This window comes from Furipterus horrens, unplaced genomic scaffold, assembly GCF_987537825.1.
Source record: "Furipterus horrens unplaced genomic scaffold, mFurHor1.1.pri manual_scaffold_5, whole genome shotgun sequence".
Lineage (NCBI taxonomy): Eukaryota > Metazoa > Chordata > Mammalia > Chiroptera > Furipteridae > Furipterus > Furipterus horrens.
Window position 1 is genome coordinate 176,051,431 of NW_028327175.1, and position 25,723 is coordinate 176,077,153.

General features: G+C 37.1%; 1 protein-coding gene across 3 annotated transcripts in view; it reads left to right on the forward strand.

The window, feature by feature from the left end:
* BMPR1A (bone morphogenetic protein receptor type 1A) overlaps positions 1–24,580 on the forward strand; it is a 172,244-nt gene extending 147,664 nt beyond the window's left edge. For all 3 annotated transcript variants that reach the window (XM_090278333.1, XM_090278335.1, XM_090278334.1), the window contains 6 exons: positions 11,954–12,098; positions 18,453–18,645; positions 20,145–20,442; positions 22,046–22,221; positions 23,396–23,526; positions 23,614–24,580. In XM_090278333.1, the coding sequence (XP_090134459.1) occupies positions 11,954–12,098; positions 18,453–18,645; positions 20,145–20,442; positions 22,046–22,221; positions 23,396–23,526; positions 23,614–23,739 (1,069 nt within the window). In that variant the 3' untranslated portion in view covers positions 23,740–24,580. The remainder of the gene's footprint in view (positions 1–11,953; positions 12,099–18,452; positions 18,646–20,144; positions 20,443–22,045; positions 22,222–23,395; positions 23,527–23,613) is intronic.
* The last annotated feature ends 1,143 nt before the right edge of the window (positions 24,581–25,723 follow it).

Here is a 25,723-nt window from a genome sequence, read left to right on the forward strand (position 1 = left end):
CTAGGGAGGCACCAGTCCCATAGGGAAGTGGGAGAAGTGCCTGGAAAAGGGGCAAGTGCAGGCGGCATTGTTCCCTCTCAGACCCCTCCCCTACAGGCAGCGCCACAACTTGTTGAAACCCATTGCCCTGTACTGATGAAATCCTAAGGCTCCGCCCCTTACAGCATAACAGGAGCAACAGCTCTACTTGGGATGTGGAGGCAAACAAACACAGGAGCCTGTACAGGTCCGGGAAGCATGAAGGGTCCCGGGAGAGCTGGGACCACACCAGGATGCATCATGATTGAGATGCTAAAGGTGAAAGATAAAGAGAGTCCTCGGGGCAGCAAGAGACAGGTGGAGAGTTGCCTCCAGGGGGGTGCCTATAGGACTACCAGCTGATTTCTCAGAGAACACTTTGGAGGCAGGAAGGGACTGGCAAGCAGTATTCAATGTGATGAAAGGCAACCTGCAACCAGGATTACTCTATCCAGCAAAGCTGTCATTTGGAATGGAAGGGCAGATGAAGTGCTTCTCAGACAAGGTGAAGCTGAAGGACCTCATCATCACCAAGCCATTATTATATGAAATGTCAAAGGGACTTAGTTCAGAAAAAGAAGATAGAAACTATGAACACTAAAATGACAACAAACTCACAAGTATCAACAACTAAAACTAAAAAACAAAATCCAACTAAGCAAACCAGAATAGGAACAGAATATAGGTATGGGGATCATTTGGAGGGTTATCAGCTGGGAGGGGCGAGGGGGAGAGACGGGGAAATGGTGCAGGGATTAAGAAGCATAATTAGTAAGCTCACAATAGACAGGGGGGTGTTAAGAATAGTACAAGAAAGAGTGAAGCCAAAGAACTTATATGCGTGACCCATGGACATGAACTAAGGTGGGTGGGATTGCTGGAAGGTGGAGGGGGTAGTAAGTGGGCAGAGGGGAGCAAAGGTAAAAGAAATTGGGACAACTGTAATAGCATAATCAAATATACTAAAAAAAAAGATCATGACCCCCAAATTTTCCAAATTTAGTAAAAGTAAACCCATAGATCCAGAACGCTCAGCAAACTCTTTGTACGAGAAACGTGAAGAAAACTACACCAAGGCTCATTATAATCAGATTGCTCGAAACCAGTGAAAAAGAAAAAAATTTTAAGTGCAGCCAGAAGAAAAAGGCAGATTATATAAAGAGGACTAAAGATAAGGATGGTAACCCACATTTCATGGGAAACGGTGCATGCAAGGATACAGCAGAGCACCATCTTTAAAGTACTCAAAGGAAAAAGTCATGAATCTCGAATTCTCAGGGAAAATACTTTTCAAAAATAAAGACGAGATAAAGACTTTCAGACATACAAAAACTTGAAGGAATTCATCACCAGCAGATTTTCACAAGAAATGTTAAAGGAAGTTCTTCAAGTAGAAAAAATATTATGCCAAGTAGAAATATGAATGAAGAGCACAGGGAATGGAGGCCAAGGGAACCCTAACACAAGCTAATGTCTTTTAAAATTAACTGAAAAGAATACTCATCTCAGAATCAAGCCATGGACACTTATGTGAGTGACCTAGAGCATTTCGTAAAACCCACAGTCAGACCCCACAAACTGTTCCTTTAGCCTCCTTTTATAGTTTTAAACTAAGTATAACCGAGAATCTCATGACTGCCTTGTATATTTAGCTTTTGAATTTTATTTACTTGAAGACCAATTATTGAGCAAATTTATCAGATTTGTTATTTGATGTATCGCCTAATATTTAGCCCAATTTTAACAAGACACAAATTTCTGTCTATAGCAAGCTGTAAAAGGATAAGATTAAAATTAGAGGGCTATATATTTCTACATATTGAGATTAGTCTTTTTTATGTATCTCATTAATATTTTGTTTCACTTTTTTTTCTGATGGCTGTTTTGTTCCACTCTAGAAAAATTTGAAAATTTATTCTTGAATCTGATTTACTTTTATGATAACATAGTCCTCAAAATCAATACCTTCTTCAAAACCACTTCTCTAACTATCACCTCCTTTCATTGTGGATTAGCTGTTATTTCTGTTTCATTCTGACAGTTCTTTGTACTTTACTCTGTCATGGAATTTCTGTTCTTTTTTTTAAATGAATTCTTTACCTTTAAAAAACTGATTAGAACCCATGATCCACACCTAAAGTATTTACTATTTTTACCTAACATTTTTTCATTTGCAATAATTTGTTTACTTGTTTATAATCATTTGCCTAAAGTCTGCCTTTCCCATTGGACAGGAACCTCAGTGATAGCAGGGGTTATTTGTTCATTGACATTGATAATGGCTAGCTGATAAAGTACCACTTTTCTGCTCAAGTATTAAGAAGGAACATGATGAATCAGTGTGTTCCCCCTCATGCTTGGCACACAGTAGGTACTCATTAAATTTTGTTGATGTTCATCAACCTCCCCTTGACCCAGAATATCTGCATGGAAGCAGTATCACAGATTAATTATCAGATATAAAGCACACTTCCAACTTTATAATTGGCCCATCATTCTCACTGCCATTTGGGGACATCTGAGTCCTCTTAAGTTCACTATTAAAAATGGATGATTTTGAGAGTTAAGTAATTGCACCAAAAAATATTGCCAAGTAATGTTTCATATAATGAAAAAGATAGTAGCTGCCAGTCAGCTTTAAAGTGGTTAAAAATAAGAAAAACGTCCTTTATATTCATCTTTATTTTTATCATTTTCATCACTTTCCGTTTATTTTGTTTGGTTCCCAGTTTTAGGTCCAAGTTTTCATTTTGTATTATTTCTTCTGAATGAAGAACTTCCTCATAATTTCTTGCATGTAGGTCTACTGGCCATAAGTTCTCTCAGCTCTTGTTTGTCTGAAAAGTCTTTTGCTTTCATTTTCCAATGGTATTTGCACTGGATATAGAAGTCTGGGTTGACTTTTTTTTCTTACAAATACCACTTCCTTGTCTGATGGCTTACATGATTTTCATAATTCTTTGGTCCACTGTATGTAAATTTTTTTCATGGTTTCTTTTATGGTTTTCTTTTATGGTTTTAAACAATTTAGCTACAGTATATTAAAGATATGTGTGCTTTTTTAATTATTTTATCATTTCTGCTATAACAAACTAAGATTTGAAATACATACACACACATAAATAGACACACACACCTAAAAATGGACATACCTCTTCTCTTAGACTATTGTTAGTATTTAGAGTTTCTGGGTCAGGCTGGTTAAGAGTTCAATAGGACTTGAGCTTTGTTTAATATTTGGGTCTGTGGCTTCAGTGCATCACAGGTTTCAAATATCTTTGGTGATGGTCTTATGGTATATTGTGCTTGGGGGACGGGATTTGGATGCAGAAGGGTTTTCTCTGTGTTTCTGCTAACTCCTTCAGTTTTCAGCTTTCAGTTTTCATTGCTTTCATGCCTACACCACAGCAGGGGTCTCTTTCCATACTTGTGCTTATTCCCCAGAGGTAGCCTGCTATTGCATTTTAGTCATGGTGGGGGGCATGTAGAGTGGAGGTGGGAATGTCTTTTGTCCTTACGATAGGCTCCTGTGTTTCTAAGCCTTAAGCATGAGGCTTTCTTAGGTTTTTTTAAAGTATATTTTATTGATTATGCTATTACAGTTGTCTCAGTTTTTCCCCTTTGCCCCTCTCTGTCCCCTTCCTACTAGCAAACCCCTCCTTAGTTCATGTCCATGGGTTGTACATGTAAGTGGACGTTCTTTGGCTTCGCCCTTTCCTATACTATTCTTAACATCCCCCCGTCTATATTGTTCCTACTAATTATGCTTCTTGATCCCTGCACCTTTCCCCCCATTCTGCCTTTTCCCCTTCCCAGCTAATAACTCTCCAAATGATCCCCGTACCTATGATTCTATTCCTGTTCTAGTTTTTTGCTTAAGTTGTTTTTGATGTTTAGATTCATTTGTTGATAGTTGTGAGTTTGTTGTCATTTTAATGTTCATAGTTTTGATCTTCTTTTTCTTAAATAAGTGCCTTTAACATTTCATATAAGGGCTTGCTGATGATGAACTCCTTTAGCTTTACCTTGTCTGGGAAGCACTTTATCTTTCCTTCTATTCTAAATGATAGCTTTGCTGGATAGTGTAATCTTGGTTGTATGTCCTTGCTTTTCATTACCTTGAATACTTCTTGCCAGTCCCTTCTTGCCTGCAGTTTCTTTTGAGAAATCAGCTGATAATCTTATGGGAGCTCCTTTGTAGGTAACTCTGCATTTCTCTCACTGCTTTTAAAATTCTTTCTTTATCTTTAACCTTCAGCATTTTAATTATGATATGTGTTGGTGTGTTCGTCTTTGGATCCAACTTGTTTGGGACTCTCTGTGCTTCCTGGATTTGTATGTGTCTATTTTCTTTGCTCAATTAAGTTTTCTTTCATTATATTTTCAATTAAGTTTTCAATTTCTTGCTTTTCCTCTTCTTCTTCTGGCACCCCAGTGATTTGAATGTTGGTATGTTTAAAGTTGTCCCAGAGGTTCCTAAGCCTCTCTTTGTGCTTTTGGAATTCTTGTTTCTTCTTCTTGGTCTGGTTGAATGTTCATTTCTTCCCTATATTCCAAGTTGTGGGTTTAAATCACTTCTCTGTTGGTTTCCTGTGGATTATTCTCTGTTTCACTTAGTGTAACTTTATTTATTTATCTATCTATTTATTTATTTAGCCATACTCAAAGATTTCTCTGAGCATCCTCATAAGCAGTGCTTTGAACTCTGCATATGATAAGTTGGCTTTCTACATTTTGCTTAGTTCTTTTTCTGGGGTTTAACTTGTTCTTTAATTTGGGCCATATTTCTTTGTCTCCTCAATTTGGCAGCCTCCCTGTGTTTGTTTCTGTGTATTAGGTAAAGCTGCTTTTATTCCCTTAGTAGTGTGGCCTACATAGAAAAGGCACCTGTAAATTGTGTTGGCAGGAGCTTTATGTAATTGCCAGGGTAGGGCAAGCTGCTTGACCACTTTGGTGGCTATGTGGTGAGGGCTCAGAGAGGGGACAGTGCCACTGCCTGGCTTCCAGCAGTTTGCCTGGAGCTTGTCTTGTTTCCGGTCACTTCACCCTCTTTCCTTGTGCGACTGGCGCCTTTCTAGCTGCTGCCCGGGTGGTGAATCTTGGAGTTGGTGGGTTTGCATATATTCTATGACCATGTTGACCCTTTAAGTGGTGAAAATCTGGCAGTTTCTTCTGCCACCCCAACCCCCACTGGTTTTTACAGCCAGAGGTAATGGGGGTTTGTCTTCCCAGTGCTGGAACTCTGGGCCGTATGGTCTTGCCTGGGGCTGGGATTGCTCACTCCCAAGTTTCCTTCCCATCTGCCTTTCCACACCACGCTGCCTCTCTGCCCACCTCTGTGACTCCACCCCTCCTACCCATTTGGATGCATGTCTTTAAATCCTTCCATACAGCTCGATTTTCTGTTTTGGGTGCTACTAGTTTTGAGATCTGGTTGTAATTCTGTTTATGATTGCACGAGGAGGCAAAGCCTATCTAACTACGCCTTCATCTTGACCGTGAGTCCGCTTTGTTATAGTTTTGACCCTTCCTCACCATCAGTGGATCTTTTTGTCTGATGGGGCAAGGAAAATGTTTCCCTACACATCCCCCAGAAGCAGAGGAATTTCCTTCTCTTTCCCCAAAAGTAACAGATCTTTGCTTGTACCCCATGGGGTGGGGGGTCAGGGGCTGCAGGAAAGCAAAAAATAAATAAATAACTGGTATACAGTGAGATCCATGTGTGGAGAGAATTCCCTTAGTCATCATAATGTAAACATTGAATACTGATCTAAACGAATACTTGCTATAATTATGTTGGGAAGATATAAGAATAGAAATACTTCTGTTTGTGGAAAGGGCAGCGGGGGTATTAAATGATGAGTTAAATCCTCTTCTTCCACAGGGTGAAATCAATAGTTAAAGCCTAAAACTGGAAAACTGAAAATGACAATATAAGCATGTTATTTAGAAATAATGAGGTAAACATGAAACAAACCAGCTTAGAAAAGTTGAAAATGTTTGTTTCCCACAAGTGCAAAATAGGTGGGAACTGTTGTATTGTTACTAAGCCACAAAGAACTATAGTTAAGTCCTTACTTAATGTTGCAAGTTTCTGTGCCTTTAAAATTAAATATGAAATCAATTTTACCATAGACAAATTCATATAAACAAGAGTTAAGTTCCTATGGCATCCCATCAATATTATAATGAAACAGTGTTATTTATTCTTTGAGGACCTACTATATATAACTTTAAGAAATAGATGAATATAGAACTTTGATAAAATTAAAAACAATGTTCTAAAGTTGTTACAACTCACGATGTAGATGAGAGAGTGGGGAAAATGGGCACTCTCATATAATGGTGGAGAGATAGTAACCTGGTATAACTTTCAAGGAGGTCACTAGAACATTCCATCAAAATTCCAAATTCAGTTCTGAGTTGTACTGTACAAGCCATGAGTGGAATAAGACTAAAAACAATCTAAATGTTACCAGTAAGGGAGTGGTTAACAGCCATACAATGAAATACTGTTTAGCCATTAAAGAAAAGAGGCTATTTATGCACTTCTGTGGTATGAACCCTCAGATATAATGCTAAGTGAAAAAGCAAGATGCAGAACAGTACATATGGTATACTACTATTTCGGGGGGTGGGGAGTTGATCACCAATGTTCCAATGTATATGTTTTTGTTGGAATATATATAAATGGTCTCCAGAAGATTACCTAAGAAACTGGAAATAGTTCTAGTTCTAGGTTCCTTCTGAGAAAATGAAGTTGATGGCTTAGGGATAGGAGTGGGAGGAAGATTTCTCATTGTACACCCTTTTGTGCCTTTTAAATTTAAACCACTGAGTCAGTTACCCTTATTAAGTTATAAATATAAAATTATAAAAGTGTTTAAGTGTATTAGGCTATTCATCTGGAAAATAACTTATTTTTATTTATTCTCTAATTTATGTTCTATAATGGATTAAAGGACTAAGTGAGAGAATCAAAAATTTTAAACCTTGAAAATGTATTCATGATATCAGGGTTGGGAAAGTTGTCTTAAAAAGGACACAAAAGCATATATCACAAAAGAGGAAAATTTGATAAATTTAATTTGACAACATTAAAGTTAAAAACTGACACACAGCACCATAAATAGAATGATGTGACAGTGACAGCTGAGAGAAGACTCTTATAGCACATAATTATCAACAATTTAGTATACAGATATATGAAGAACTCCTACAAATCAATAAGAAAATGATAAATTACCCCAATTGAATAATGTGCAAAAAAACCCCAAAAACATGAAATAGGCAGTTCACAAAGAAAACTGAACTCTGAAAAAACAAAATTTTGACCTCTACAATCAAGGGAAAACAAATGAAAACAAGTTACTATGTCATACCCATCAGGTTGGCAAAAGTCAAAACTATGGCAGTTTCCAGTTTAGATTGAAATGTGGGGAAACAGGCACTGGAAGATTACACTTTTTTTTTTTAAAGTATTTTATTGATTATGTTGTTACAGTAGTTCCAATTTTCTTTCCCCTTTGCTCCCTTCCACCCAGTACCCCACTTCTCTCCAGCAATCCCACCCACCTTAGTTCATGTCCATGGGTCATGCATATAAATTCTTTGGCTTCACCCTTTCCTATATTATTCTTAACTTCCCCATCTATTTTGTACCAGCTGATTATGCTTCTTAATCCCTGCACTATTTCCCCATTTCTCCCCCTCACCCCTCCCATCTGATAACCCTCCAAATGATCCCCATACCTATGATTCTGTTCCTATTCTGATTTGCTTAGTTGGATTTTGTTTTTATTTTTTACATTCAGTTGTTGATAGTTGTGAGTTTGTTGTCATTTTAGTGTTCATAGTTCTGATCTTTTTCTTAAGTAAGTCCCTTTGACATTTCATATAATAATGGCTTGGTGATAATGGACTCCTTTAGCTTCACCTTGTCTGGGAAGCACTTCATCTGCTTTTCCATTCCAAATGATAGCTTTGCTGGACAGAGTAATTCTGGTTGCAGGTTGCCTTTCATCAATTGAATACTGCTTGCCAGTCCCTTCCTGCCTGCAAAGTGTCCTCTGAGAAATCAGCTGATAGTCCTATAGGCATCCCCCTGGAGGCAACTCTCTGCCTCTCTCTTGCTGCCCCCAGGACTCTGTCTTTATCTTTCACCTTTGGCATCTCAATCATGATGCGTCCTGGTGTGGTCACCTCTGGGTCCAGCTTGCCCGGACTCTCCGTGCTTCTTGGACCTGTATGTACATCTCCTTCACAAAATTTGGGAAGTTTTCCTCATTGTTTTCAATTCTTGCTTCCTCATTCTGCACTGGTTGACTGTTTTTTTCTTCCTTATGTTCCAAATCATTGATTTGAACCCTGGTTTCCTTCCCTTCACCATTGTTTTTGTGTGGAGTTTCCTTCATTTCACTTAGCATAGCCTTCACTTCTTCTCTTATGTGTTTGCCATACTCAAGCATATCTCTCAAGCCTTTGAGCATCTTTATCACTAGTGTTTTGAATTCTTCATCTGTTAGGTTGTCTATCCTCTTTTGTTAGGTTGGCAATTTCCTCGTCACTTAGTTCTCCCACTGGAACCTTGATCCATTTCCCCTTTTGGGCCATACATCTCTGTCTCCTCGTTCTGACAGGCTCCTATGTTTGTTTGCCTCCACGTCCCAAGTAGAGCTGTTGCTCCTGTTATGTTGTAAGGGGCGGAGCCTTAGGGATTCATCAGTACAGGGCGACCTGTTTCACCACTTTGTGGCGTTGTATGTGGGGGAGGGGTCCAAGAGGGAACAATGCTGCCTGCCCAGCACTCGCCCCTTTTCCAGGCACCTCTCCCAATTCCGCACCAGACTGGCACCCCTCTAGCTGCTGCACTGGCCGTCGTTCCCAGAGTGGGTGGGTTTGCAGACGTTCTAGGACCGTAGGGGCCCTTTAAACAAGTGGTCTATGCTGAGAGACTGGCAGTTTCTGCCTCCGCCCCAACCCCCACTGATCTGCACATTCAGAATCAATGAGGCTTGATTTTCCCTGGCACTGGTACTGTGAGCTGCGAGGTCTGGTGAGGAGCTGGGAATGCTCCCCAAATGTCCCTCCTGACTTTTAAAACGTGTGACTGCACTTTCTGCCGGCCTGCCACTGCTACCACTGCTGCAGCCACCACACCATGTCCTCTCCACCCCAGCTCCGCCTCTCCTACCTGTCTGGATGAGTATTTCTTCTTTATATCTTTTGTTTGTTGGACTTCCATGCAGTTTGATTTTCTAGAACTTCTGGTTGTTTCTAGTTTTGATGTAGTTGTATTTCTTCTTAGTTGTGGAGGGAGACGCAGTGTGTCTGTCTAAGCCTCTATCTTGGCCAGAAGTCCATTGGAAGTCTGCCAAAGATTACACTTTTGTTTTTGTTTGTTTGTTTTTTTTTAACAAGGCCACTTCACTTTATTTTATCTTTATTTTACTTTATCCATCTGTTTTCAGAGAGAGGGGAAAGGAGAAAGAGAGGGAGAGAAACATAAATGTGCAGTTGCCTCTCACACACCCCCAACTGGGGAACTGGCGTGCAACCTAGTCATGTGCCCTTACTGGGAATCGAACCAGCGACACTTGGTTCGCAGGCTGACGCTTAATCCACTGAGCCACAGCAGCCAGGGGAGATTACACTTAAAAAATAATAATAATTTACTTATTTGTTTGTTTGTTTTTATTTACTTTATTTTATTTTTGAGAGAGAGGGGAAAAGAGAAAGGGAGAGAAACATCACTGTGTAGTTGCCTCTCACTCGCGCCCCCAACTGGGGACCTGACGTGCAACCTAGTAATGTGCCCTGACTGGGAATCAAACCAGTGACACCTGGCTCGCAGGCCAACGCGGATATTACACTTTTGATGAGAGCATTGAATATAAATTGTTTCACTTTATAATTTGTTAGATAACGATAAAATTGAATATGTATACCTTCAAGAAATTTTTATACATCTGTACAAGAGACAAGCACACAATTGCTTTTTACAGCCCTGTTTCTATTATCAAACTTTGGGAAATAAGTAGAGCATCAGAGTAAGTTGCAGCAAATTCATAACAGGATCACTCGGTACCTTTTAAATAATTTCCTTGACGGAACTGTACTGTCTAAGACCATGGATTTCTTATCTAAACCTCTGGGTTTCGATCCCAGCTTCTCCCCTTGGGCAGTTGCGTGACTCAGGGCAAATGATGAATCTCTAGGTCACTGTTCATTTGTAAAATGGGAACAGTGTACTTACCTCTTAGGAGTTTTGTAAAGATGAAGTGAGCCTGACACACTAAGCACCAACAAAAATGAGCTGTTGTTTTTTACATATATCAACCTTTGTAAATATGTAAAGCATAAGAAGTTTTTAATTAAAAAGCGAGGTGTAAAATATTAATATAGCATGCCACTTATGTAAGTTTGTATCCAAAGAAACAATGTTGTTTATGAATATGTACAGTTATTGTAAAAGTATGAATACATATATTGGATATGATCACTTTTAGGATAGTGTTTTGTCTGTTAGGAGTAAAGAAGGAAAATAGAACTATCAGGGAAATGGCTGGAGCTTCAAATATTTCTAACATGTATTTATTTTTAGTATATCTAAACTAATTATAGCATAATGTTAATATTTATTTAAATGGTGTACAGGTGGGTGTCAATTAATCTCTGCCTTCTTGTTTGTTTGAAATATTTTATATTTTGAAATTTTAGAAAGAGAAGCCTTCAAAAACATCAGAATGAATTAAGAGAACTTGTTTGATATCTTTTCCATAAACTTTTTTCCTTTTTAAAAAATAGAAATACATTTATCATTCATTTTGATTCATAAATACTTGTAAATTCAAGTGAAAATATATATGTAAAATAGAAAGTATATGAGGTCTTTCCAGAAAGTATCCAGCAGAATAATATGAAAAAGACATTTATTGAAGAAGATACAAGAAATATTGTACATAGGGCAATGACTCCTCAGTCTGCTTCAAAATAGACACCCTGGGACCTCACACAGTTCTCCCAAGTCACCATCAGCTGCCTCATTGTATTTTCCTGAATCTCATCAATGGTCTGAAATCTCTTCCCTTTCAAAGGTGATTTTAGTTTTGGGAAAAACCAGAAGTCACAGGTCTCCAAATCCAGACTGTAGTGGTGCTGAGTCACCAGGGTAATTTGATGTTTCGCCAAAAACTGCATGAGAGGGGATACGTGAGTGGGCTTGTTGTGGTGACGAAGCTGCCAATCACCAGTTGCCCATAGCTGTGTCCTTCTGAATCATCCATCTAGTTTCTGCAGAGGAACGTTCAAGCTTAACATAAAATTTGATGCAGATTTATTGCTGTACTCGCTTAGTCATTTTGAATGTGATGGCTACTCAGTACACATGCTCACTCAATGGTGCAACGGTGTCTACCACCCCCCACTGACTAGTACAGTGAAGTCGTCATTGTTCACACTTGTGCATTCCAGTCCACTCTTCTTGGCTGCCAAATTGTGTTGATGTCACACAAACTGTTCTGGTTATATTAACAGTGGCTGGACTTTTTCGGGACAGACCTCATATATTTTTACATCGCCCAAAATAACTTATTTACAACTTTCTGTATTATCCTTTCTGATCTTTTTAGACATATACATATATAATTTAAATTTTTTTTATAGCTAGATGACATTTTACATGCTGTTTCTTTTTTCCACTTGTGAGCACACCATGGACATTTTCCATTTTAGCATGATATGTGGAATTTTACCTCATAAACTGCATTTCTGAACATTATTTTATCTGGAAGATGTATAATCCTGTGCTAAGACTAATTTTGATATGATTCTGTGTGAAGGATGGATAATGGTGTTGACAACCTCAAGATTTTCTTACCTTTAAATTTTATAGTTTTAGAATTTTAATGTAGGTTATTTTCTGCTTTTTAAAAAGACATTATTGCAAGAGTATCTCAAGCAGACGTCGTTACAATCGTGATTTGGAACAGGATGAAGCATTTATTCCAGTTGGAGAATCATTAAAAGACCTTATTGACCAGTCACAAAGTTCTGGCAGTGGATCTGGACTACCTTTATTGGTAAGATAAAATGTCATATAAACATTAGTGGTCTGTTAATGCAGAATGTGTCTTCATGTTAAACAGCATAATTATTACAAATTAGCGAATATTACCATACATATTTTTTAATTTCTTATTTAGAAAGATGGCTGCAGTAATGCAAGATGAAATTAATTAAAAATAAGAACTCTGAAACAAGAAAAATAGAATAGGCAAATAAGGTTTTGAAAGAAAATGTGGTCATAAAATGTTATATAAGTGCTAGAGTTAGCTACAAGGTTTGTTTTTAAAAGCCATTTTGAAGTGGAATCAGGTATATGATTCTTTACATCTATCACGTTAAACTAATTGTTGGGAGAAGCATAACTATTCAAATTTTGAAATCAAAAGGAAGTTTTTCCCACATACCTTCATAGAGAGGATACTTCCCTCAATATAATACCATGTCACCAAAACATAGTTCATAAGAATAATTTTAAAGGGAGTTGTAAATAAATGTAAAAGGGTTATATATTAGGTAATACTTAGGGTTAGGGGTCGAGAGGACCCTTTGACAAACCAGATATTCAGGTAGATATATAATTGCATTTGTTTAAATAGATTAATCTCTAATTTAAAATTTTATTAAATTTCTGCAGTTGAATTAGAAAGGTAAAGTAAAATTGTCTTTATATGCAGACAGCATGATTGTCTTTGTAACAAACCTCAAGGATGATACCATAAAGCTTTGGCAACTAATAAGTGAATTTTTCAGGGTTGCAGAACATGTCATTATACAAAAATCATTGAATTTATGTATATTAGCAAAAAGCAATTAAGAATTAAAATTTTAAAATTGTATCACTTGAAATAATATCAAAAAATTAAATATTTTGCAATAACCTTACCAAAGTTATGTAAGACCTGTACACTGAAATTTGAAAACATTGCCAAAACAAATTAATACAGCCCTAAATAAGTGGAAATGCATATCCTGTTTGTGAATCAGAGGACTCAGTATTAAGCTATCAGGTTTCCTAAAAGTAACTTAGTTTCAATTCAGTGCAAATCAAGATCAGAGCAAAGTTTTGTAGAAATTAATGAGCTAATTCTGACATTTATATGGAAAAACAAAGGATCCAAAGAGCTAAAACAATTTTGAAAAAGAACAAAGAGGATTCACTACCTGATTTCTGGACTTAGTGTAAAGCTACAGTGATCAGTGTGGTGCTGGCATAAGGATAAATATGTGTCAGTATAACAGAATAGAGAGTCTGAAAATGGATATGCACAGACATGATCAATTGATTTGGATGACTGAGTAATTCACTAGGGTAAAGACAGTCTATATATAAACAAGAAAACAAGAAAAATTAATTGGGTGTCCATTTGCCAAAAAGTGAATCTCAAACCTTAATTTGCTCCATATACAAAATTATCTTGAAATGGATCATAGATCTACATGTAAAAGTTAGAAGTATAAAACCTTTTAAAGAAAATGTTTTAGAAAATCATTGTGGCCTTGGGTTGAGCACAGATTTCTTAGGACACAAATGGCATAAATCATTTTTTAAAATGATAAATTGGGCTTTTTCAAAATGTAAGGTTTTTCCTATTTAGAAGACACTGAAGAAAATGAAAAAACAGATCACAAACTGGCAAAGGAGATCTGATATAGAATTTGTGTTTCAGACTATATAAAGAACTTCTACAACTCAAGTAATAAGACAAACAACTCATTTTTTTAATGGAAAAAAGAGTTGAATAGATGCTTTGCAAGAGAAGGAAGATATAAGAATGGCAAGTAAGCATATGAAAAGATACTCAGCATCATTGGGGATATGCAAACATGGCAGGATAAGATACTATTACACATCCACTAGTATGGCTAAGACTGAGCATGTCAACTGGCAATCATACATTGCTGATTGAAATGCAAAATAATACAACCATTTTGGGAAATAGTTTGACAGTTGACTAAAAATTTAAGCACATACTTTCTGTATAGTGAAGCAATTCTTCTAGTAAGTTATTTACAGAAGAGCTATACAAACATGTCCAGACCTGAATGTGAATGTTTATAACAGCTTTCTTTTTTTTTTTAATCATGTCTTGTTATAGATCCAATTGTGTTTAAGAATTTTTTACTTTTTTAAAGATTTTATTTATTTTTTAGAGAGGGGAAGGGAGGGAGAAAGAGAGGGAGAGAAACATCAATGTGTGGTTGCCTCCCGCGCACCCCCAACTGGGGACCCGGCCCACAACCCAGGCATGTGCCCCGACTGGGAATCGAACCAGAGACCCTCTGGTTCACAAGCTGGTGCTCAATTCACCGAGCCACGCCAGCCAGGGCTACAGCTTTCTTCATAATAGATAAAAATTATAAACAACCCAAAAGTCCCATCAGTTGGTAAATGGATAAATAAATGGTGGTACATAGAGTCAAATACAACTCATTAGTAAAAAGGAACAAACTACTGATACATGCAACAACAACATAGATGAAATTGAAAGTGTTTTATGTATGCTAAGTGAAAGAACTCAGATACAAAAGGCTGTACATACTGTATGTTTCCATTTATGTGGTATTCTAGAAAGGCAAAACTATAAGGATAGAAAACAGATCAATTATGCCAGAGATTGGAGGTAAGGCTGGAATTAACTTTAAAGAGGAAAGAGGAAACTTGGATGATGGGTATGTTCTGTTTCTTAATTGTGGTGTTGGTGTTACATGACTATATACATTTCTCAAAAAGAGTGAATTTTATTATATGTAAATTATACATCAGTAATCCTGACTTTCTGGAAAAAAATTACAAAAGGATTCTATAATAAAATGATACTTAAAGTAAGTTAGTTTAGGTATGCACAAAATGTAGCCCATTTTAAGTAGGTACCACCCTGGACCTTAGTGGGTTTGTTTGTTTGTTTTTTTAATTTAGAATAACTAGTAAAGGTAGCAACTAATGTGAGCAGGATGGGATGAAACTCAAATAAAGACATATATAAATAATATTGGGTTGGCCAAAAAGGCCATTTAGTTTTTCCCGTAAAATAGAAGACACAATAAAGTTGAAATGGAAGGAGGGAGGATGGTGTAACTAGACTGCGTGATAAGGCTGGAGTGTTAGGCAGGAGCCAGATCACGTAACATCTTATAGACTGAGTTGAATATTTTTAAGTATTGTTTAGACTTTACTGCATAATAAACCACCCCAAAGATTAGTGGCTTGAAGCAACAGACATTTATTATTATGATTCTGTGGGTCTGCTGGACAGTATTTTTCTGGACTTTCTTAGCTAGCGCTAAATGGTATAATTTGTGCACATGGCCAGTGGTTACCGTGGTATTGTTCATTGGTCACAGAGCTCCCCAGAACAGCAAGACAAGCTGTAGTGCATAAACCCTTTTCAGGTCTTCATTGCATCACATTTTTTATTATTTTGTTACCCAAAGAAAGTCATGTGGCCAACCCAGAGTCTATGAAAGAGATAACCCAAGATGTATGTACAAGGAAAGGAATCATTAAGAACTTTTTTGCAAACTGTATGCCATATTGACTAACCTGTTAATTTGTGATTTCAGAATGTATTATATATTGTCTCATCTTTTAAATACATTTTAATTTTTAACATTGGAGTTAGTTGGTTATATGAGGTCTGTCTGGAAAAAGTCCAGCCATGGTTAATACCACGAGAACACTTTGCATGTCATCAATGTAACCAGGTAGCCAAGGAGAGTAGACTGGAATGTGGATGGATGAACAATGTTGACTTCGCTGTACTAGTCAGTGGGGGCGGTAGATGCTCTTGAGTGAGCATGAGTACTGAGTAGCCATCAAAATGACTGAGTGAGTAAAGCAACAAATCTGCATCGAGTTTTGTGTTAAGTTTGAACATTCCTCCATGGAAACTATTCGGATAATTCAGAAGGACACAGCTGTGGGCAGTTTCATCATGACAGTGCCCACTCATGCATCCCATCTCGTGCAAAGCTTTTTGGTGAAATATCAAATCACACATGTGACTCAGCCTCAGTAAGGCCCAGATATGGCACCCTGTGACTTCTGGCTTTTCCCAAAACTAAAATCACCTTCAAAAGGGAAGAGATTTCAGACCCTTGATGAGATTCAGGAAAATACAACGGGGCAGCTGATGGAAATTAGATGAGCCTGTGTGAGGTCTCAGGGTGCCTACTTTGAAGGGGACTGAGGCATCATTGTCCTATCAATGTACAGCATTTCTTGTATCTTGTATCTTCTTCAATAAATTTTAAGTATATTTTATTGATTATGCTATTATAGTTGTCCCAAAATTTCCCCCTTTGCCTCCCTCTGCCCAGTACCCTTATTCCCTCCAGCAATACCCCCCTTTAGTTCATGTCCATGGGTCGTGCATATAAGTTCTTCGGCTTCTCTATTTCCTTTACTATTCTTAACATCCCCCTGTCTATTTTGTTCCTGCCAAGTTATGTTTCTTAATCCCTGCACCAAATCCCCATTCTCTCCCTTCCCCCTCCCAGCTGATAATCCTCCAAATCATCCCCATACCAATGATTCTGCTCCTGTTCTGGTTTTTTGCTTAGTTTGTTTGTATTTTGTTTTGTTTTAGATTAAGTTGTTGATAGTTGTGAATTTGTTGCCTTTTTAATATTCATGGTTTTGATCTTCTCTTTTTTCTTAAGTAAGTCCCTTTAACATTTCCTGTAATAATGATTTGGTGATGATGTATTCCTTTAGCTTTACCTTGTCTGGGAAGCACTTTATCTGCCCTTCCATTCTAAATGATAGCTTTGCTGGATATTATAAACGAGGCTGTAGGTCCTTTTCATCACTTTGAATACTTCTTGCCAGTCCCTTCTTGCCTGTAATGTTTCTTTTGAGAAATCCACTGATAGTCTTATTCAAATTCCTTTGTAGGGAACTCTGCATTTCTCTAACTGCTTTTAAAATTCTGTCTTTATCTTTAACCATTTGCATTTTAATTATGATGTATCTTGGTGTATTCCTCTTTAGGTCCAACTTGTTTGGGACTCTCTATGCTTCCTGGATTTGTATGTCTATTTCCTTCACCAAATTAGGAAAATTTTCTTTCATTATTTTTTAAGTAAGTTTTTAATTTCTTGCTCTTCCACTTCTCATTCTGGCACCCCTATGATTTGAATGTTAGTACATTTAAAGTTGTCCCAGAGGTTTCTAAGCCTCTCCTCATTTTTTTGAATTCTTGTTTATTTTTTCTATTCTGGTTGAATATTTATCTCTTCCTTATGTTCTAAATTGTTGGTTTGAATCCAGGCTTCCTTCCCTTCTCTGTTGGTTTCCTGTGGATTACTCTATTTCACTTAGTGTAACCTTTATTTCTTTTTTTTTTTTTTTTTGCCACACTCAAAGAGTTCTCTGAGCATCCTGATAACCAGTGTTTTGAACTCTGTATCTGATAGGTTGGCTCTCTGCATTTCGCTTAGTTCTTTTTCTGGGGTTTAGTCTGTTCTTTCATTTGAGCCGTATTTCTTTGTCTCCTCAATTTAGCAGCCTCCATGTATTTGTTTCTGTGTATTAAGTGAGCTGCTTTTACTCCCTGTTTTAGTAGCATGACCTACGTAGAAAAGGCGTCTGTAACTTGTGTTGGGTAATTGCCATGGTGGGGCAGGCTGCTTGACCTCTTTGTGGCTGTGTGGCAAGGGCTTGGAGAGATGACAGTGTCGCCACCTGGCTTCTGGTGGTTTGCCCAACACTTGCCCCATTTCTAGTCACTTCATCCCTTGCTGTGTGTGACTGGCGCCCTTCCAGCTGCTGCCCTGGTGGTGAATCCCAGAGTTTGCAGGTTTGTGTATGTTCTAAGACCATTTTGACTACTTTAGTGGTGGGAATCCAGCAGTTTCTTTCACTGTCCCAATCCCCACTGGTTTTTATAGCCAGAGGTAATGGGGGTCTATCTTTCCTGGGCTGTGCAGTCTGGCCTGGGGTCGGAATTCCTTGCTCCCAAGGTATCCCTTCCGTCAGTTTGGCCGCCCCTCCACCTTCCCATTCCATGCCACCTCTCTGCCCATCTCTTTGACTCCACCTTTCCTGGATGAATGTGTCTTCTTTAAATCCTTGGTTGTCAGATTTATCATACAGTTTGATTTTTCCGATGGTTCTAGGTGTTATTAGTTTTGAGATCTGGTTGTAATTCTTTCTATGTTTTCATGAGGAGGCAAAGGGTGTCTACCTATGTCTCCATCCTGACTGGAAATCCTAAATCTCTATTTTTCATATTACATGGCTGGATACTTTTGGACAGACCCTCATAATATATACCATCCTTTTTGATGGAATGAAGTATCAGACCACTTTCTCTGTCTTAATAGGTTTTATCCATCAAGAACTCAAAACTTTTTTTTTTTAAATGAAGGTTCAGCGAACTATTGCCAAGCAGATTCAGATGGTTCGGCAAGTTGGTAAAGGTCGATATGGAGAAGTGTGGATGGGTAAATGGCGTGGTGAGAAAGTGGCAGTCAAAGTCTTCTTTACCACTGAAGAAGCTAGCTGGTTTCGAGAAACGGAAATCTACCAAACTGTGCTAATGCGCCATGAAAACATACTTGGTGGGTACACATTTGATTTCAGTCAATTCCATATTCTGACAAGGTTAGTGGAGTGCAGATGGAAGCCTGCCACATGGGCTCTGAAAACATGTGAATAAGTTATGTGCATTAGGCTACAGGAAACTCAGTTGAATAAACAGTTTAAATACAACAGTCCTAAATGCCAACCAAAACACTTTATTTATTGCCCTACTGAGGAAATGGCAGTAAGTTTTAAAGTAATGCCAGTTTATTGGACTTACTCATATAGTGACAAAACCCAAGTGTTTTATAGGTAATTCAAACAATTTTCTAGTGTAACTTTATATATACCTTTTGCCTTTTGTAAGCTAAGCTACCACCACCATATGATGTAGTTAATATTCTATGCTTACTAGGTCTGTCCCTCTCCCCACCCCACAACCCCATTTACATACTAGCAAAATAATTTAGGCATGATCTGATCAGTAGGGTGCATAAATTCATTTAGCTTTCACGACTTCAGCTGCTATTTCTCTTCCCTTTAATGTAGACAGTGCATAGTACATTGCCAAGAGAGTATAGTAGGCTTTTATGTTAGTTTCCTAAGGCTATTATAACACATTACCACAAACTGGGTGACCTAAAACAACAGAAATTTATTTTCTTTTGAGTTTTAGAGGCCTGAAGTTTACAATCAAGTTATCAGGAGGGCCATGCTTTCTGAGGGCTCTAAAGAGACCATTCTGGCTTCTGATGATTGCCAGCAGCAATCTGTGATGTTCCTCAGCTTGGAGACAACACTCGTATCTCTGTCTCTATCATCACATGGCTTCCCCTCTGTGTCCAAATTCTTACATAAGGGTACCCATCATTGAATTACCACCCACCATAATCTAGTCTGACCTGACTTCATTTGAATCTTATTACATCTACAAAGACCCTGTTTCCAAATAAGACCACATTTACAGGGACCAGGTGGACATAAATTTGGGGGCAGGGGGTCCCTATTCAACCCAACACTTTTACTGACCTTTTCCTGAAGCAAGAGATAAGAAGAAAAAGGGGGCCAAACTGAAAAGGCAGATGTTAGGAGGCATTGATGGGTAAATGGGTTTGGCTGTTTAGGACATTTAACTAGTTAGTTGAACATTTTTAACTTCATTTTAATGTGTCCACTTTTCAATTGAAATTGAGAGTCTTTTCCACATTCATTCTTTATAGTTTTTCATGCTCAGAGAATCATGTAGAGATGATAACGTTCCCCCAGGCTATTATATGATATGTGATTTTCTTATATTTTTATCACTTTCATGATGATTATTAACAGTATTTTAAGTTTATTGCTGAAGTACAGAGTTATATGTGTACATGGCAGAAATAAAAATCTTGGGAACAGGTTCAAGAGATTTTGTTAGGCAAATTTACTGTTTATTTTCTGTGCATGATACCTGAGTTAGTCTCATGATCCTGAGTGAGCCTTTCTTATTCTTTGTAGCCACCTCTGCTAACTAACCTTTTAAACTTATTAATTTTGACAGGTTTTATAGCTGCAGACATTAAAGGTACAGGTTCCTGGACTCAGCTTTACTTGATCACTGATTACCATGAAAATGGGTCTCTCTATGATTTCCTGAAATGTGCTACACTAGATACCAGAGCCCTTCTCAAGTTGGCTTATTCAGCAGCCTGTGGTCTGTGCCATCTCCACACTGAAATTTATGGCACCCAAGGAAAGCCTGCAATTGCCCATCGAGACCTAAAAAGCAAAAACATCCTCATTAAGAAAAATGGAAGTTGTTGTATTGCTGACCTGGGCCTTGCTGTTAAATTCAACAGGTAAGTGGTTCTTTGCCTACTGTTTTGAAATTATATTAATCTCCAAAAGATGTTCGCATATTTGTATTCAGGACAGTGGAATTCCAAGAATTGTATTTGTGCTTATACAGTATAAATATGTAATTGGGGGTTTTGTCTTCATTGGTTTTGTTTACAAAAATTCCATTCTACTAAACATAATTTCTAATTTTCTATATTCATTGTCTTAGACATCTTTCTAGTTCAGTTTATGTAGATCTACTTCGTTCTTTTTAATAGTGTTGATGCTCTTTTACAAAATATGGATATACTATAATTTATTTTATGATGCAACTTATAGGCACTACTATAGTTTCTCTTTTAAAAATGCTGTAATGAACACTGTATTTTATTGATATATATAAATCCTTGAGCATTTATGCAAGTACTTCTTCGCGATGGGTTCCTTAGAGAGGGCTAGTTAAAGCGTGTATACGTATTAATTGAGATATATTGCAAGTTACCCCTTCAGAGAGCGTGCATCATTTACACTCCCATAAATGATGTAAATATGGCATTTGTCCATCACCACTTGCTATGTTGTTAATAGTTTTAAACAATTAGAATTATAATATTTTTTGGAAACTATAGAAACCATTTTAATGTTGTTATAACTCTAGAATACAGCAGCCATTTCACATTTCAGAATTAATTTCAGGCTATAAGATGAAAGTACTAGTCCATAATAAAACAAACATTAAAAATTTAAATCTTTTTCCCTGGTTGTTGGAGTGTTCATATCTTGTTTTAATTTTGCTTTTTTAAAATCAATGTTTTGTTAATTGGCTCATACTCATCAGATGCTATATAAGAAAATATAAAATGTATTAATCTGTGCTTCACAGTAGTTTCTGGAACCTGCCAGACTGGGGGGCCTAGGTAACAAAAGTGTTCCTGTCTTTCAACTCTAAAATTTACTCCACAGATTGAAAAACCAGTAAACGTAATTGATTACTAATTGTCAGTATGATTATGTAAACATTACAATAGAACTGAGTTGGTCAGGCCCATAAAGAAGAAAATGTAATCCTATTGAATATATCACATGAGAATGGTGAAATCAAATAATTCCTCTCAATTTATTTTCACATTCACTTGTTCTGGGACATAATTATCTACCATGTTTTCTTATATTCAGTACTGTTTTTTTCTTTGAAAGACACCAAACTTGTTTGGTGACAAAACCTGACCTGAACCCATGCAAGGTATCTGTTGTCTTTAACCAGCTTGATATGAATATTCATACTTAGTTTTCAATGCAGATATGGTAATAAGTTTGAAGAATGCTACTCTAGACTCTGCTGAGAAAGTTATATAACATGTAGTGTATATTTAAAGGATTTTTTTTTAATCTGAAAGATGCTAAGTTTAAAATATACCTGGCCCCATGATTTCTGTTAAAAGAATGTGGAGATTATAGATAATTTATTTTGTGTGTGTGTGTGTGTGTGTGTGTGTGTGTGTGTAGAGAGAGAGAGAGAGAAAGAGAAAGGAAGACTGACTTTTACATATTACAGACAAAAATGGAAGAAAAACTATTTTGTTCTTAACCATCAACCTGGACATTATCTGTCTTCTGTTTCAGTGATACAAACGAAGTTGACGTCCCCTTGAATACCAGGGTGGGTACCAAAAGATACATGGCTCCAGAAGTGCTGGATGAAAGCCTGAATAAAAACCATTTTCAGCCATACATAATGGCAGACATCTACAGCTTTGGCCTAATCATTTGGGAAATGGCCCGTCGTTGTATCACAGGAGGTAGGAGTTTAGGGAGTATGTTTCTGATTATATTTGCATTCTCATCATTCAGAAAATAACAGCTCCTATTATATAATTTATATGTCAAGGATCCCCAGACCACTCCAAGGTCCTGTGATTTCACTAGAAGGACTCACAGGACTCAGCATACAGTTGTCTTCACAGCTAAGATGTATTATATTGAAAAGACACAAAGCAGCACTGGCTGGTATGGCTCAGTGGATTGTGTGCAGGCCTGCGAACTGAAGGGTCGCCGGTTTGGTTCCTGTTGAGGGTGCCCATTTGGGGGCGTGCAAGAGGCAACTGTACATCGATCTTTCTCTCCCTTCCGTCCCTTTTCTCTAAAGAGAAACAAAATCTTTAAAAAAATAAAAATAAAGACACAAAGCAAAACAGCAAAGAGAAAGATAGAAGGGTCAAAGTTCAGAGGAAATCAGACAAAAGCTTCCAGAGTCCTCTTCCAATGAAGTCTCACAGGATGCACTTAATTCCTCCAACATGTTGTGACAATGTGTGAGATACTGTCATCCAGGAAAGTTATTAGAGACTTAGTTCTCAGAGATTTTATTGAAGGCTGATCATGTGGACACCCTCTGCCTAGCATGTACCAAAATTCCAAACTCTTAGAAAGAAAGCAAGTGTTCAGCATAAACCGTACTGTTTGCACAAATAGTCTAGGCACAATGAGCCATTATTATCATGTAGGGAAAGCTTTATATCAGCATAGGTAGCAATTTACCAGGGAAGTTCCCAGACACCAGCTGAAGGCCAGCGTTGCAGGCAGGCTTTTTTAAGGATAACAGTCTCAGATTTGCTGTGTTTTCTCTTTTTAACATATCACAGTGTCTTTCTACAGCATTTATTAGGAAAAACAATTATATAAATAAATAAATAATTAAAATTTAGGGTGAGTGTTACATACTGCTTTTTTTTTTAGGGATATTGATATGTCCACGGCTATGATGGAGATCCTGATAGACATAGGGGAAATAATTAGACATAAAAAAGAGAATAACATATACTTACTATTAAAAGTGAATCATCCACTTTATAATTTTTTTCTTCTTTACATAGAAATCAGTTTTAGTTCCATAGTTTGGAAAGAGATGCTAACTAGATTGATATATTTTGTCCAGCCACCATTTTTTCTGCCCACTGTATTTTCTCCCTACAGGGATAGTAGAAGAGTACCAATTACCGTATTACAACATGGTGCCCAGTGATCCATCATATGAAGATATGCGTGAGGTTGTGTGTGTCAAACGCTTGCGGCCAATTGTGTCTAATCGATGGAACAGTGATGAAGTAAGTGGAACTCAGTCCCCTGAGACAGTGATGGGTGAGTGTTGCAAAAGATATTTACCTACTCATGACATTCTGTTTACTTTTCAGTGTCTACGAGCAGTTTTGAAGCTAATGTCAGAATGCTGGGCCCACAATCCAGCCTCCAGACTTACAGCTCTGAGAATCAAGAAGACACTTGCCAAGATGGTTGAATCCCAAGATGTAAAGATTTGACAGTTAAGCGATCATGAGGAGAAATTCTAGACTGCAAGAACTGTTTTCACCCAAGGAATGGGTGGAATTAGAGTAGAATAAGGATGTTAACTTGGTTCTCAGACTCTTTCCTCACTACACCTTCGCAGGCTGCTAATATTAAACCTTTTAGTACTCTGTAGAATATAAGCTGGGAACATCTAAAAACTTTATTCTTTATATGTGGACAGCTGTACTTTAAATGTGGTTTTTGATGCCTTTTTAAAATTGGGTTTTTATGAACTGCATCAAGACTTCAATCCTGATTAATAAGTCTCCAGTCAAACTCTGGGTACTGAATTACCTGCTCATAAAATGGTGCTTTCTGTGAAAGCCGTAAGAAGATAAATGAATTCAGCAGAGATGGAGAAATAATGTACTTGCCTTCTACCTGAGGAAATCTAATCTGTTTGTATTTTACCTTTGTAAACAGCCTATGGATTATATTCTGTTTGGGATACTGCTTAGTTTATGATAGCAGTCTGTCATGCCTTGATAATGGTGTGTATGTACACACACACACACACGCACCAGGATTTCTCTGCTGCCATTTGAATTAGGAAATATAATTTATGAATACACAGGAAAATATTAGTGGCTGTTGGTTTTGTGCTTTAAAAATGCATGACCTGAACAAGATTCGCCAATCTCATAAAGCCATTTACCTTGAAAATGAACTAGCTTCTCCACCAACTTTGTTTTTTTAACATAAAATTTGATATAAAGGCCAAAAAAAGTTTAAGTGCCTAGAAATCTTGACTTGTTTCTCCCACTACCATCTTTTCTTTCCTTTCCTTCCCTTTCCTTTCCTTTTCTTCTTCTTTTTAAAATTTTTTTGTAATTATTATTTTTGTCATAGAAGGCATCCTGTCCAAGTTGGAATTTCCAATGTCATGAAGCTTGTAAAGAAAACACTTCTTATTGAAGTGAATTGCTAATTTACTGCATTTGATAATAATGTTAAGTGCCTATAACCATGTTCTGTATTCTTTATTCTCAGTAACTTTTAAAAGGGAAGTTATTTATATTTTGTATGTAATATGCTTTATATGCAAAATACCTTGCTCCTTTTACAGCCATATTTTATAAATGTACGCACATTCATACTGTAGAAAGCAGCTCATCCTTTAGAGGAAAAAAATTCAAAGATCATCAAAAGAAAATGTTACAAAGTAGAACCACATACGCATTTTTAGAATTAATGCATTCAAAATAATATTTCAAACCTAAGAGTTCATGGAATTCAGGCACAGACTTTCATTAAGATACTATCATCTCACTTTTCCTTAATGAAAGGATCCTCTAATTAGAGATTTCTATTTCAGAACTAATAAAAATGTATCAGCTGTTATAGACATTTAAATCATTTGGGATTTTTGGTTCTGATTTCTCTTCCATAACTTGTGAAGACAATGAGGAGTTAGTATGTGGTCAGTACCTACACATATCCCATATAGCTGTTTCTCAAGAAAATGCTACATATGTTATGGATGCCTTGTTATTCCAAGGAATAATTCTGATTTACTTAAACTTTTTGTACTTCTGTAATGCCTTTTAAATATTAATGTGTTATTCTAAAAGAACAATTCATGGGCACAGAAAGTGAGACAGTTTTCTTTGAATACAGCATGAAATAAATAAGGTTGTATCATAACGTGGTCAAAACACTTTAAACGGGGGAATCAGATCATGAATCTGTTCATTACCAAAAATTTGGCAGCATCAAACTTTAAAAATTTAAAACTTGACTTTAACAATTTTGGCTAAATTTAACACTTTTCATCTAATTTAAGTTTGAAATGTTCGTCAAGGTAAGTAAATTTACACATTGGTAGTACCAAGTAACTTATTCTTTCAGAGTGTTTTCTCCATCTCTTATAATTAGATTTATAGATATTTTAATCAAATTGCCATGTGTTTTAAGAACACTTACGAGCTCTGATCTGCTTAGGCTAAGGTTAACCTT